Raw genomic sequence first — 16,316 nt, forward strand, 5'->3', positions numbered from 1 at the left:
CTTTCCTCCATACTTATGGGACATTCCTCCGTCCTGTGGGACGGGACCGGAGCACTTTGTAAAGCATCAAGAAATCTTTGCAAACATTTTTTGTCCCTCCTCTCTTTCTACGCGGGGTACCGCACGCAGCCGTAACCCGGCCCATCTCAGCTCCGCATCGCCCATTAGTCCTTTTCTATCGCCAGGTCAGAGACCGTTAAGCAATATCAGAGGAACCTTATTAGAGGGGAAGGCGGGCGTATGGAGGAAAGGAGATTATGGACTAGGAATAAGGTGGTCACTACGGTGAGTAACCTGGTTATACTCCTACGTCCCGTCCCCTTTCCTCCATTCTTATGGGAGATTCCCAAGCACTCCTTACAGGAACTACGGGTGGATGGAAAACCCCTTACTGAAAAAGGTTCTCAACACAGCCTGGCCAAACTGAGCATCAAAACTGGAGCTCAGGTCGAGACAATAATGCTTACAAAAAGCATATGGGGAGGCCCATGTAGCCGCTTTTGCAATGTTCTCCCAGGGGACATATTTCTGAAAGGCAACAGCTGCTGCCTTGCCCCGCGCCAGGTGTGCATGAATACCTTTGGGAGGCTGCAACCCTTAGACCGTGTAAGACTCTCTAATGCAGGCCGCAATCCATCTGGAGATAAACGCCTTAGAGGCCTGTCTACCTTGTGGATTACCAAAGATCACAAATAGTTGAGAAGAGCTCCTAAATTCTGATCTGTCTAAATAGAACTTAAGAGCCCTTCGATCATCAAAACAATGCAGAAACCTTACCGTGTCTGAAGCAGGGTTCGGAAAAAAGACCGTCGTGGAGATTGATTCAGATGGATATCAGAGACCACCTTTGGCAGGAAGGAAGGATTTGTCCGTAGGACCACCTTATCCTTGTGGAAAACCAAAAGGGGATGCTCCACTGACATAGCCTGGAGCTCACTCATGCGCCTCGCTGTACTAATCGCAACCAAAAAAGGCACCTTCCACGAAAGGTACTTAAGGTCCACCGTGGCCATTGGTTCAAAGGGTTTATGGCACAATGCCATAAGGACCACGTTTGGATCCCACATCTGGTGCGGTTTCCGAATCGGGGAGGATAAAGGCGCGTCAAACCTGCAAAATGTCTCCTAATCACTGGTTTAGTCAGAGAATAAGATCATTGGTCCGTGGATAGATAGGCGGATACTGCCGACAGATACGTTCTGCATGACAAAACGTGAATGCCCGACTCTGCTAGGTGGAATACGAAGGACAGCAGTGTCAATCGTAGCCCCCCAGCCCCCCTACCCCCTTGGGTCTCGCTGTTTGTCTAAGCACCAATGACAGAACCGAAGCCATTTGCTCCTATACTGAGACCTGGTCGAGGGTTTCCTGGCTGCCTGAATAATGCGCATGTTATTAGCAGACAGGTTGAGATGTTCCAAGGACCTGAACTCCGGCACCATGCCGCCAAGCTGAACGATTGTGGGGAGGGGTGCCACAGCTGCTGACCGCCCTGGTGAAGCAGATCGGGAGTCACTGGTAGCCTGATCGGTGCACTCACCGACAGGTGTGGAGGTTCTGAGAACCAGAACCTGGCTGGCCACCACGGGGCTATGAGCATAAGCGAACAGGTCAGTGTTGTATAGCTTGCAAATCATCTGATGAATTGTAGGCAGAGGCGGGAAAGCATAGGCCCTCATGTTGTGCCAAGGAATCTCGAGAGCATTGCCCAGTGAGGCATTCCTGGAGACGTACAGAGGAAGTTTGTTTGCCGATGTCGCAAAGCGGTCCACCACCGGCATGCCCCAACGCAGGAAAATCCATGAGAGGATCTCTGCCTTCAGCTCATTCGTAGCTGACCATTGTCCGGCGACTGAGGACGTCTGCCGTAACGTTCAGCTGGCCCGGGATGTGTACTGCTACCAGCCAGACACCATGACGAACTGCCCACTCCCAAAGGGAGACTTGGTGCCCCCCCCCCCCCTCTTGCGTGTTGATGCAATACATTGACACCACATTGTCCGTGCCGATACGGACCACTTTGTTGGCAATGACCGGTCTGAACGCCTTGAGTGCTAGGAAAATTGCTAGGAGCTCCAGATGATTTATATGAAGGAACTTGTCCTGGGGCAACCAAAAGTCAGACCTGAAGAAGATACGTCGCACCCCACCCCAGTAGGGAGAGGTCCGGCGTGACCGTCCCCATCGGGGTTGGGTCCTGAAAGCCCACACCCACCGACGGTATGCTGAGAGACGACCACCACTCAAGGCCCGCTCTCATGGAAGCTGGAATCAATATCAACTTGGAGTCCGGATCCATTGCCTGACGCCAAGAACTCAGAAGAGCCATCCGAGTCCGCCTCATCTTGAGACGAGCGAGAGGTAAGGCCAAGACACAGGAAGCCATGAGTCCCAGAAGCTTCTGGAACCACCAGGCAGACATGCTCTCCGACTGTGCAAAAATCTGACACGTGGCCAACATCAGCCATTCTGTCCCCGGTCAGGTAAACTCTGCAGTCGATCGTGTTCCAGCGAAAACCCAGGAAAATCAAGTCCTGAGAGACAGTCATGGAAGATTTCCGCCAGTTCACCGACAGCCCGAGATGGAACAGGAGTTGGAGGAGAGACTGCAGATTGCACGCGGCCTTCACCGGGCAAGGGCAACGTAAGAGCCAATAGTCCAAATACGGATACACATGGATACCCTGCAGATGAAGATAAGCTGCAATCACCGACATCTTTGTGAAGACACGCAGCCCCAAGCTGCGGCCAAAAGGAAGCACTTCAAACTGGAAATGCTCCTCTCCCACAGAGAAACAGAGGGATCTCCTGTGTGGATTCCAGATCAGTATATGCATGTACGCATCCTGAAGGTCCACCACGCTGAGCCAATTGCCCATCTGTAAAGAGGACCGTATCTGGCCGGGTGTGGTCATCTTGAATTTCTCTTGGGGTAGGAAAAGATTGAACTAGGAAAGGTCTAGGATGGTGCGCAGGCCAGCTTGGTTGGGTTTGGGCACCGTAAACCGTCGGGAGTAGAAGCCCTCCCCTCGCTCCCCTAGGGGAACGGGTTCCACTGCTCTGAGGTCCAGCAACTTCTGAACCTCGTCTGCTGGAAAGGAGGGTTGAAGGGTGGGGTAGGGGGTAGAGGTAAGCGGAAGCCCACCCGAGCGACTGACCAGACCCACCGGTCTTCGGTGATGGTCTGCCACGCCTCCCAATGAGACGCAATGTGTCCTCCCACCGGGGTCTCGTGCGAGCGTGGAGAACCTTCATTTGGCAGGTTTTTCGGTGGTGCTACCACCTGAACCTGAGGAGGAGGCTGAGGAACAGGAGAAAAACCGAGTCCGCTGCTGCCTCTGGCGGGAATTCCCTGAAGGGGTATCCACTCTGAGGGATTTCCGTTCTAGAAACCCCCTAAAACCAGAGGGCCGGCTTTGTGACAACGGTCTCTGGGTTCTAATAAGGGGTTTTAACCAGGACGGACAAGGACTTGGCTGTCTGGGTGCTGTCCTTCATTTTGGTCAGCTCCACATCAGTTGAGGAATGAAATGGCTCCTTACCGGCAAACGGCAGGTCCAGCACTTTGTCCTGCACCTCCTTTGAGAACTTGGTGGCGTGCAACCAAGCCTACCGAGATGTATCAACTCCAAGCCTAAGGTCCCGAGCCGAAGTGTCAACATGATGAGCCCCGGCCTCCAGCAGATCCGGGCATCCGACCATTCCGCCTAAAAGTCCTCGAGCTTCTCGACCGGAATGAACTCGACAGACCTTTCCACATCTTCATATTTGCCCCCGCTAACACCAGTTCTGCATTGGCCTGCCGTAGCTGCATGGCCGAGTTAGCGAAAATCTTCCTCTCAAGGGAGTCGAGGAGCTTGTCCTTTCCCCAGAACCTGAGTAGCCGTTGTAGAAGAGGATGCTGCAGGCCTGGACTGTAAAGGCCCAGGTGGAACCGGTGGCACAGGCGGGCATATCTCCCTAAAAAGACCCTTGAAATTCTCCCTCATGGGGTCGGTACGCATGAGTACCTGAAATTTGCCGAAAAAAGCGTGCTCCGGAGAAAGCTTTGGAGCTGGCGGAGAAGGCCTCTCATGAGGGGGATAATTCCAGGGACGCAGAGGGGACGGTTGCCAAGCAGGCCCATCCCCAGAGGTGTCCACATAAATCAAGGGTGCCAAACCCACAGGCAGCGAGATGTTGTGCGGAAGGGGCATCCAAGCATTCCAGTCGCAAACCGGACGAAACGGATGCGCACACAGAACCTTATGTTCACCAACAGAACCAATCCCTACACCTGAGGCCGATGGCGTAGTTGTAGTGGTAGCGCCCAAAATGGCCGCCATGGTCTTGGCTGGAACGGCCGCCATTTTGTCCTCAACTGTGTGGAAGTGAGGCAGGGGGTCCCCATCGGTGGATCAGGGGGTCTTCATTTTAGCCTTTACACAAGGAACCTCAGCCGAGCCGGTACTATGTGGCCTGAGATGTTTCTGCGACATACCAATAGCCAAACTAGCCTTCACAGGAATGACCTCGGCGATGCTGGTAAAGGAGGAACTAAGGTTTGAAAACTCACTCCTTGCCCCTTCAACGGTTCTGGCGTCGCCACAAGAGCGGGAACGGTGAGAAACACCTTTCACCGATAAGCCCTTCTCAGGCCTCTCAGAACTGTTGGTTGCCTTGGTGTCAGTACAAGGGACCTCGGACCCAGGTCCGGTAGAAGCCTCTTCACGGCGGGCCTCGAACATACGTTCGGTATCACCAAGCCCAGCCGAGGCCTCGGGCGCACCCCGGTAATTTTGAGGGAAGCCAATAAGGAGGCCTCGGAGCGAGCTCGGGTACCCCACGATTCAGTAGAACTAGGTCTACAAGCAGTCCCCACAGGAGGGGCCTCGGATTGCACTCCGGTGTCCACAGGCCCCTTACGGAGACCCGTGGAGAAAACTCTGTACACTTTTTAGGCCCAGAAGGCACCTCAGGGCAAGCCCTGGTGACAGAGCGGTCAATGCTCCTCCGGACCGTGGAGACCCTGGGAAGGAGTCCTCCGGCTGGGGTGCCCTAAAAAGTAAAGAACTCACCAGGCGTTTCTTCTTTTCTTCAATGAACGAAAGAAAATGCAATGGGGAATTAATATGCAAAAGTTGTGATTCCCGCCATTATCCCACCTCTTCCATACAGAGGGGAGTGGTGTGAGGGATGTACCTAAGCGTTCTTGGTATTTTATTGGTCCTTAGTCATGTCGAAACAGCAAGAAGGGAATAAGTGTCTTCTGAAAGGTGTGGTAGATGATTACATACCCAACAGTCACTAACATTCCATTGAGATTTATTTATGTATGCCAATTTCATGTATGAGTTTCTCTCTAATGAAGGTGAGTTTAACATTGTTTCAGTGCACAGTCCTATCTCGTTTTTCAGTTATATTTCTGCAAAATCTGTTAATCTCTGCTAAACATTCAGTAACGCCAGAAGCCCTATTTATTTTTACATTTATATAGTGCTTATAAAGTTTGATTGTTCTACCTTCCAGGAACTGCCTTCCAACTTGTTGCTTCCGATGAGGAGTTGGCTGACGGGTGTTGCCAGAGGATCTTGTGGTCGACCAGGTCGAACGCTGCTGAGATCTAGGACTAGTAGTAGGACTGGTTTCCAAGTGTCTGATCTCATTTAGCTGGTTCTTTATTTCCAGTAAGTCAGATTCTGTGGCATGCCATGGGCATGATATTCCTGGAAATGTGTCCAAGAGGGGAGCTATGTTTCTTAGCACTCTCTGTATGTTCCAACACTGTCTCACGCTCCCAGCAACAGGTTGGTGTCCACCTATAACAGATTTTGCAATTCTATCAAAAATGTGCTCCAAAATGCAAAGGCTATCTAGCCATGTTTAGACTTTGGGGGGGGAAGGGGGTGGAGAATGCTTCCAACTAACTTCTAATTAGAGGACCCATGCTGAATAAAAACAATTCACTTTTATAACTAAGGAATTATAAGAACTACTGATTTTTTGACTACAAGAATTGGTTGTATGATAATAATTTACCTTAAACTGCTATTGAAATAACTAGAAGCTCGATGTGAGCATTGTGAGAGCACCAGACTTAGCTGGGTGAGCTTATCCAGCTTTTTGTTGGGTTTCTGTGTTATGTGGTTCCTGGTGTCAAAGGACGGTTCTACAGTCCGGTAGCGCCTCTTACTGACATAACACTTCGGAAAAAGTTTTTGAAGTTTAAGAAACCCATGTGGTGCCCACCTCTATCCCTTTTTCCTCAGTGTTTTGATGGAACCCACTGATATTTGAATGGCCTGTGCTAATGTAGATGTTGGTAGAATAAGAACATGAGTTCTCTTAAAAATGTTTGACACTTGGTCCTTCATAGGGCACCCTTCATGCCTTTTAAGATAATGTGATTGCACATGCAAAAGATATACCATCAATATTTTGCTACAAGGATTTATTATCTATAGGGCTTCTTCTTGTGTGTTGCTATTTTTTTTTTTAATCCAGGTGCGTTTGCCATGATTGGTTAAATCATGTTGACTGTGAGTGTAAAGACACTGCTGTATACATGGCCCACTGTTGGCACTCTCTCCACGCATATTTAGATGGCTCTAAATCGCTACATTGGTAAGCAATGTTTCTCAGTTTGTAGGTTTTTGTTTGCAACATAGTTTGTTCCTTTTGATAGGAGATGGTACTGCCAGAACTAGTCCAATTGGTTGCAAAATGAGAACGCAAATAATGCTAATAGGTGGTTTGTTCCTTAGTCCCTTTGGCTTTGTAATCCATTCAAACCCAGTGACATTATAAGACTCGGGAACTTCACTGCAGCAATTGCTTCCGACTGAATGTTAGGGACTGTATCCTTCTTTCCATAACTTGCAAGGATTTCCAAGTGTTGCGTAGGTTCAGTTGGGAGACGTTGACTACGTGATGGGTCATTATTTCCTGCTAGGGGCTTGCTTTTGCAGTCAGTGAAACTAAGCTAATTGCAGTGTCAACCAATGTTCCCTCTAAACTGTGTACATGTGTACTTGCCCAGCTTGCTACTGGGTGCAGCTCATATTTTTAGCAGTGCACACTGACCATTCTCAACTATTCAAAAAAATGTAATACGGTACACAACGCACACAAAAACCTGACATTTGCTTTCTCTCAAAATAACAAACTAATCTTGATATTCTGGTATAGCTCATTTGCATTACCCTACTGTGCAAGCGTGACCTTAAAAACCTAAAAGCCCAAGCAGAGAATACACCCAGAAGAGGTGAAAAACGAATATGAAAAAGTGGCTTTATGAATAGCAGAATCTAACCACGGTATGCCTAAACACATTAACCAAATAATATTCCCTCCCCACCCAGGACTCTTAATGGACTCCCTTTGACTGTAACTTCTGTCCCAGAACACATTTAGATATCAGACTTCACTCTTCCTCTTTTGGCTCCACGAGCGGTTACCCAACCTGTACCTACATCCACTTGTTTTATATTTCTTGTAATAACGTTCAAGCACCAGGATTTGTGTTGCTCATGGTGCTTTACTAAAAGCTTCACCCACACTATGTAACCCAACTATCAGCCAAATATTTGATGCTGATTAATTAAGCAGGCTACTTGGATGTGTATCCTTAGCCGATGTGTCCTTCTTTGTACACTATGAAACTCAAATATTGATTTGCCCTCTAATGATTTTGAGGAGACAAAGGTTATGCTCACCGTCTCCTACTTTAGCACTGCTAACAATACCCTTAAGTAGAGTGCTACGTTGCAATATTTTCTCGGCCTGCAAGGGATAATGCGTATGGACTATGCCTGCCATTAGTTCTGTATAATATTAGGATTATGTATATTCAGATAGTAGAATGCTTTACACACAATCTGCATCCTTTCCAAGTCTTCACAGTTCCATTGGGCATAGACCATAACACATTGGATGGTAACTTCCTGCTGTACAGAAACCGCTTCACTGTGCACTTGTATAATACTGTAGGGTTGGGTTATGTTGCAAGAAATTTTGTATGCACTGACAAATAATTGTGTACATGCAGATTGATCACATTTTCATTAAATGCACATAATATCATGAAACAAATGTTTGCTTGCAACAAATTGTTGGTATGTAAATATCCCAGTGAGTGTTTACTGCTACAATCCCTCTTTTTACAGTGTTGTCAAGTAGTAATGGAGACTAGCACAGGAGATGGGGAATGCGGGAGTACAGGTGGAAGGGCACTTGAGAACACTCTTTGGTGATCAACAAATCATCAAGCAGGGCTCTGATCAGGTTTTACTCCCTACTTGGATTCAAATTATTTTTTTTTAAGGAGTAAAAAAGTAATTCGCTTTACCAATGGGGATATTTGCTTATTAAAATGTTCTTTCCTCTTTAAAATTCTTTTTGAGATTGGGCAGCAATCTTAGAGTTGCTTCCTGCACTGTTCTGCTGGTAACTAACTTGAAAACCTATCGGTGCAGCTTTGTGTGTAGAAGCATGTTCATTATTTCACTTTTTTGTTGGGTACATTTTCTTGTTTTTAGGGAGTTAAAATAGAAGGTGTATATGTCTCTTAGCTATAAGGCTTGTTTTGAGTAAGTGTTGTCACAACTTGCAGGACATTGTAATGTGGATAGTTGCCAGAGGACCAGAAACTTTGCCCATCATATTCTGAGGTGCATTTATTCTGAAGCAATTATCATTATAGCACATACACATCCTTACACAAACAATGCATGGTCTCCTGGTCCTTGCATTACTTCATTAAAGTAGCACATGAACTCCTATTGGCACATTTTCTGACGCATTCCTTTTAGTTGCCATTATTCCATCTGCAAATATTGTATTCTGTCTGAATTGTTTGACAGCTACATCAATTATGAGATTTGTTTTTTGTAATAAACAATGTTTTTCCAGTGGCATACAACACCCTTTTCTCTGCATAGGAGTACTTTTGCTAGGTACTGTGGCAGATCTTGAAGTCTGGACTAGTTGATAAGTTGTCTTAAAAACATCACTTTTTTTAGCCTGTGTTTTGAAAAAAGTTTTGTAAGATACAACTTTTACACAGATTTGTAAAGAATTGCAGTTGACAGACAGTACCTCACTAACTACACGTTGCTCACAAGTGACTTACCTCATTAGTCAGTTGCACCCATAGAAAATAATGTGCACACGACAGCCAACCAGTTCTGCACATACAGTAAAATAATTAGAGGGAACATTGTTGTCAACTGCTTCTGTGTTTAGATCCTTCTCTAAATGCAACTATACATGTGCACTAGGCATTAATTTAGACATATTTTTACATTTCCAATCATGAAAACATTTTTATTAGCCAGGCGAAGCCCAGCAACAAAATACTGTTACCAACTTTCTCTAATTTTAGCCTTTTCTTCCCTGTGCTTTTGCAAGAGTGATTCTTCTTTGTGATGCTCCTTTACTTTATAGTGCCAAGGCTGACCATTCATTTTGATTAGTTTTATAGTAGGACCCGGACAGAATTTGGTTCCCCCTGATCAAATGAACCTGATAGTGGGAATCCCCCGTTTTCTCTGTATGTTCACTCTACTTAACACATTTAGCTGAATCCTGGCTATAGGCTTGCTCCATTTTAGCTGCAGGCATGCCAGCTGAGCACTGAACATGGCATCTATATTACCGGGTATCAACCATTCTCTCTTTAAGGGAATAAACTAGTGACAAATTGCTCCGGAGACAAAGGAAAGGGTGGCCACAATGGCCCAGAGACCACACAGGGAGAGGGTTTGCGTCAATGCCCCAGAGAACACAAAACAACAAACTATAAAAGTCATAAACCAAAAATAATCCCCCCTATCTCTTAGTTGACAAACATACCCTCGCCCATCACTCGCAGGCAAACGTTCATTCCTCCTTCCCCCATAATTTATTTGAAATGTGAAACTTCAGTCCAGCACAAAGGTGTCTATTGCAAGCGTTTCTCCAACTTTAGCAGCAAGCTAAAGAAGCTTGAACTACTGCTCTGACGTTGAAGACATAAATGGCAGCCAACTCCTGCTTTGGTTGTGTTAGACCAAAAAATCAGATTGCAGCTCATTTATTTTAATTTTGGGTTAAGTGCCCCCTATAAGCAGATTTCATTGGATGGAGTACTACTATGAGGGGCGTGACATGAAGAGGGACACACAGCTTGTGGGTGATGTTTAGTTGTGCAGTCACTAATTGCCTGCCATAGCCAAGCTAATACCCACTAACTAGCTGTAACTCCCCTCCCAAAATGAATCCTCGGATCTCTTTGAGCTAGCTTTATCAAGCAGTAATGTCGGACGGGGTGTGGCCAGTGGGCAAACCATGAAGACCTAGTCTGCGGGAGCTCGCTTTGCTGCCCGTACATAATCCTGATATTATCCTGCTTGCAGAGACTTTGCCTTAGAAACACGCACAGCTTTTGGTGCAGGAGCACCCAGGGAGTGGCATCAGCTAGTGCCGGCCCGAAATGAGGGCTATCTGAGCCCCGATCTGCTTCCTGAACTCGATCGGGACAGCACTGGCAGCTGCCCCAAGGCAAATCCGCTCCCACCCGGCCTGTGCACGGACCAGAGGCAGGACTGTGAGAAGCGGCCGACCTGCCATGCTGAGGGGAGTGGTGGGAGAGAACGCTGGGCCAAGTATGCAGTGATTTTGCTGGGACTGGGGGGGGGGGGGTGTCGCTGAGGGGGATCGTTGCTGTTTAGTTCTTGTTTAAAATCAATAATTAAAAAAAAAAGCAGTAATGTCACACTGATATTTCTGAGTGGCCTGTTGAGAGTTAATAGCAGAAGTGCAGCTGCAAATACACTACTGGTGTAATGAACATGTATTAATGAGTGTGCCTTTGTCCGCTTGATTTTATAAGTGTTCTTTGTAAAGAGGGTCTGTTAACTAGCATTGACGAAGCCACTAACCGTGTGCATGAATCTTAGACATTTTCGAGTCACTGCGATCATATGCCGAGTTCATCACACTGTGCCATCACAAATCCCAAAACTTGGCTTTGCCAGTGCCGGATTCAGTTAGGAGTCACTGGCTCCCATGAAAAACTGCAACAACTCCCTTGAGTGGTACTCTGCTGCTTTTGCTTTCGGTGTTTGCCCCATAATGCCACCACAATTTCTGCAGCCACTACATTGAATACAGAATGCGTTTGTACTATTGTACCGCAACAGATATCATTATAGTATTCCATTCTACTAATATGCTGATGCAATTCACCATGACGTAAAAGGAATAACAAAAAGAATCTTAGCTAAAAAATAGTTTTTGTCCTGTACAACTAATCTTCTAGTAATAACTAAGTATCAACCTTGCGTACACTACATGTTTCATAACTGCAACTACATGTTTCATAACTGCAATGAACATTTAATGCTGGTAAGTGTTACAATAGAATCTAAAAGAAACACACTTTTTAAATTGGTAAAGAGCGAATGTTGCAATAGTTACACAATTTGGGCACTGAGTTCAAATATACAAAGATTCTTCCATGATTGGAATTCCAATGATGAGCGAGTGTATTTTAGCACACTTTGGCTAATTGGACCATCCGTGCTTTAGAAGTGTTTAGGCTTTTTTCATTCCGAACATATATTGGTAAATAGCATTTTGGCATTTTATGGATACATTTAAGCCAGGCACTCTTCGGGATCAAATACTCCAATGTTAGGGCTCTTTTATTCTTTACACTGTGTCCTTCGTGATGTGAGCAGTAGCGTTCTACGTTGCTCAACAGGAGGTGAGGTCCGCTGACGGTCCTCTTTAATGCCAAGGACGAGTGTGCTAGTCCTTTCGTCCTTTTTGCATAGAGTTCACGCATGTAGTTCGCACGTGAGAGCCTCGGATTAACTAAATTGTGAAAGTGGTTCTAGAAGCAATGATACGTGTTATTTAATTTCACATGATTTACTCTCTTTAGCATTTTCTCAATAGCCCAGTCTACTCCCATAAAGTCTGCCCCTCCTCGTGGCCCTCCTAAAAGATGTAGAAGCACAGAAAACGTTTTAATGCTAAACATAAAAATTGCAGGAAAGACAGTGAGTAGATCACAGCCCCTCTGTGTGTAATTAAAGCACAGTTGAGGACAATATGTGATCTAGAAAATCGCTACCTTTTTTGAATATCGGATTCCGAAGAATCCATGGTTTAAAGATTACTGGAATAAGGAATCCGTTACTTGTTGCACAGTAGATGTTTACATGATGTATCTCTATTTCATGAAAAGAAAGCAACTTCACACTACAATACAGGTTTTATTTACAGGTTGTAGATTGGCCTCGGTTGTAGTGAAGCGAACAATGCAACCTTTATGCTATTCATTGCATAGCTCAGTTGTACTTGAGGTCAGGCAAGTGAACGTTGTTTAGGTTTGCATTGCTTCTGACTCTGCAGTAAGACCAGCCTACCTCAATCAGAAGATTTAGTTGAAAGTACAAATGTATTGCTTTGTTAGACTTTGGCAATCTGAAATATAACTTTGATTTTGGTCCGTATTCTTGTTTGTGAGTTTGGAATGAGAAAATTGCCTTTTTGTATTATTACACTGGTGACTTCTGCTTTCTTACTCAAATTGGAATGTTACCCAGTTGTTGGCAGCATGTAGCGTTCTATGTTGACGTATGCACTACTATGCTTGCCCCCAACTGACAGAAGCTTCATACAAAGATCCAGAAAATAGGGGTTTGGTGTTGCATTGAAGATATTTTATACATCGATCTCCAAAAAATGGGAAAATGAGAAAATGTCTTACTTTTAAATGAAAGAACTGTCAATGCCGTAAAGACCTACAATTTGCACTGAAAGAGACCTAATGCATGTGTACATATTTTTAATGCTGAAGAAATGACGGCGATTTCGAGGTTTTGCCCTGAGAAGGTAAAAGCCCAATTAGTTAAGTGCTTAAAATGAGGTACTTATCAGAGTTACTAGCATTTACCTGGGAACCTCTTTAGGTGTGAAGTAGTTGTCATGTGTCGGTTACATGTTTTTTTTATGCACAACTGCAATTGGAGCAAAAATGGCATCTGTGCTTTCATGTGGTTTGCAGTTCTTGTCACCCTTTTCTTGAACTAGTAACCTTGGTGATGTACGGCCCAGTGTTTGACATGGTGTTAACACCGAGTTGTTTGCTTTATTCATTTTAATTCATTTGTATTTTACCCAATCGAAAGGGCACCTTGATCTTAAATGCCAACACAAGTGTAACAGGATGATAATTTGCAGTAGTCTGTACATTTGAGATAAATCTACTCCCTTATAACTTAAGATTCTTTTATTTCTTATAGATTTAAATTCCGGGATTATTGAATGACTGCTGCGGTACATCCAAGCAACTAAGAACAAAGAAAACAAATGCTTTTGTGGTAAAATAGCCCCTGAAGTTGTAGTTCAGAAGATCTTGACTTGAAAGAAAAATCTGTTTTAAAAATCTACAATTTCCTGTTGGGTGGAAACTGAAAACCATTAAACCACTTGGCCAGTTTTAGTGACCAGTCTGAACGCCTGGTGGAAGAGAACAAGCTTGATTAAAAAATATATATAATACAAGAGCTATGCCCATAGAGGAACAGGAAGAAATGTGTTGCTCCAGGATTTATTTGGAGAGTACTGACGGAAGACCTACTCTCCGGCCATATTTCGTACTGTGGTCCTGAAGTCAGTAATTTGCTTCTTTCTTTGTGTGGACTATTTAAACAATGTATCCTACATTCATGGTGACTTGTTTTTCTGCTGCTGGAAGCTAAATCTGCAGTGGTACCAGTCTGACGTTTCCTTCAGAAGAGAAGTGCTCATGGCCAAGACCAAAGGAAAACCAATTTTGGCTGACAAGGTGTAAGCAAGAAAGTTGCGTAGTTATTTGTCAGCTGCCATACAAATACCTCTTTATGAAGTAAAAAAGTGACTACCAATGACACCTGCTGTCAATCTTTCAGAAAGAGATGATTTTCAATTCTGTAGCGGCGCCATTCAATTTCTGCAACCGAACCATCGTCCTTGTGTCTTGGACATTTTCAGAGACCATGTTATGGCCTCAACAGCATGCGGCTCAAGGTCTGTGGATGTCCCCTCATGCTGCATGGAGGTTTAAAGCTACTGGAATGATGCACGATATGCTCTGAGGTCTGCTTATGGTTTTTATAACTGCTTGGTCCTCTTCACATTGCAAGAGGCATGCACAGACCCTGCCAGGCACTATGGCTAGTGGGGGCTCTGGAAAGTCCCCAAGCGAGGTTTCTAGTCATTCAAGCAGCAACTCTCCCCACAGGAGGAAACTTGCCCTCATTTGTGATCAGTGCAAGATGAAAATGCAGCTAGTAGCAGACCTGCTCCTGCTGTCCAGTGAAACCAGGCCAGTTATCACAGAGAGCTTATCAGTTTTTGGAGAGTCCTTTGACAAGTGCAGAGACACAATCATTGCCCGGACAAAAGGGCTCTCTATACTCACCCATGATGTTCAGAGCCAACTCAACATGGGACGCTTCGTGGAGGTGGGGGACAGTTTGGGAGAAATGGGGGACTTGGTTGTTTCCCTCACAGAATGTTCAGCCCATGCTGCTTACCTGGCTGCCGTGGAACCCCCAGGTACTCAAGCTGCTCTTACGGGCCTGGTGGACCGCTACAAGGTCACTAGATGCAGACATGAAGTGGAACAGAGTTGTGCAGTCTTAAAAACTGCGCCCTTGACCGATCTCACTCCCCAACTTCTTTTGGAGGTATCCCAAAACATTTCTAAGAATTTGAAGTTCCTGACAGATGTGTGTATCCTGGCCAGCGAGAAGTCCAAGGACAAGTTTGCTAAAGAGCAGTTTAAACTCAGTGTGAAGTGTATGAGCACCTGTGCTACTGCCCTCTTGGCATGTGTGAAAGAGGTCAAGACTTCTCCAAGTGAACTGACAAGGAACAGATGTGTTTTATTCAGTAGCCCATTGGTGCAAGCAGTTCATGCTTTGGTAGGCTTTGCCACTGAGCCCCAGTTTTTAGGCAAAGCTGCCATTATCAATCCAGAGGGTAAAGCGGTGCAAACCGCTATTTTAGGAGGTGCTATGAGTGTGGTTTCTGCTTGTGTGTTTCTGACCCAATGCCTCAGGGATATAGCCCAACACCCAGAAAATAGCAGCAAAATGACTGATTATAAGGACCGGTTAAGAAGCTCTGCATGTGCTGTTTCTGATGGGTGCAATTTATTATCTCAGGCACTTAGAGAAAGATCTTCGCCCAGAACTTTACCACCAGTAAACTCCAATTCTGTGAATTAACGTTATTTTACTAAGGACAAATAACCCCCTTTTTGTATACCACAGGATTTTCAGTGGAATGCTTTTGTGCTCTTAGTCCAACAAAGTGAACAGCACAGACCATTGGCTGTTAGGACTGTTTTATGTAAATGGAGCTTGAATTGTGCTGGGTACAGTCAAGCCTTGTGCTTCAAAAAAACACTGACGATCCAGTTGTTACTGCTAGTTTTTCTTTTTAAAGAAAATTATTTGTCCAAGAAATGGTTACCTCAGCTGCAGAAACATTCAGATGTAGTTTTGCTGCTGGATGCGGCTCATTTGAATGCTTTACTTAAATTCTTCGTTTGGAACTGAATGGATATGTGTGGGAGTCTGTTGGAAAAGAGGGCTTTGTGATTCTGTTTCCATGTGTTTGATTTTACAGCTTGGGTCGGGGATCAGAGATACTGTGAGTGTTCCTAAACTTTACACTATAGCGGAAGCAGCTTGTCTTTAACATGTCCGTTTTTTATCTTGCATGTACTGGAGTATTTATTTCTTTTATTAAAATGTTTCATGCAAAGGCTGAAAAAAAATTCTTAGAATGTCGTTGGGTTAATTTGTCACTTGCAGAGAAAATGTTTTAATTGTTCTGCAATTATGCTGTTAAAGGGATGGTCTAGTAAAATTTTTTATTTAAAAAATAGATAGGCCACATAAAAAAAAAACACTAGCATCCTCCGTTTTTAAAACTTCCTATGTAAAATTTTGAGCTATTCAAGCTCAGAATTCGAAAAAGCAAGCGCAGGGGCGCAGCCATTTTGTGAAATGGAGGCCCTCCTGTGCTGGCTTTTGCGGCACTAATGAAGGAAAAGCCAGCCAGCTGTAGTAAACAAAGGCTACAAGCTCACAACATAGTGTGCCTACAGATTAGCAATTGCATGCATGTTTCCCTTTGCGAATGAAAAAGCTGTTGGATAAGATAAATGTGTTTTTGTGTGATGCATCATTGTTCTTCACCCAATGGATTTGATTGCATGGATGTTTTAGCAGTGGCAGTGACTGTTCTTCCAGTGACCAGGAACCAAGAGCATTTGGTACAGATGAAGCAGAAGG

At 44.9% G+C, this 16,316-nt stretch overlaps 1 protein-coding gene across 2 annotated transcripts in view; it reads left to right on the plus strand.

Moving 5' to 3' along the window:
- TLNRD1 (talin rod domain containing 1) overlaps positions 1-15,798 on the plus strand; it is a 117,395-nt gene extending 101,597 nt beyond the window's left edge. For both annotated transcript variants that reach the window (XM_069625851.1, XM_069625852.1), the window contains one exon: positions 13,272-15,798. In XM_069625851.1, coding sequence (XP_069481952.1) covers positions 14,115-15,242 — 1,128 coding nt within the window. In that variant the 5' untranslated portion in view covers positions 13,272-14,114 and the 3' untranslated portion in view covers positions 15,243-15,798. The remainder of the gene's footprint in view (positions 1-13,271) is intronic.
- Positions 15,799-16,316: the final 518 nt, after the last annotated feature.

Source organism: Ambystoma mexicanum, chromosome 6p (genome assembly GCF_040938575.1).
Source record: "Ambystoma mexicanum isolate Mex_15411 chromosome 6p, UKY_AmexF1_1, whole genome shotgun sequence".
NCBI classification, from domain to species: Eukaryota; Metazoa; Chordata; class Amphibia; order Caudata; family Ambystomatidae; genus Ambystoma; species Ambystoma mexicanum.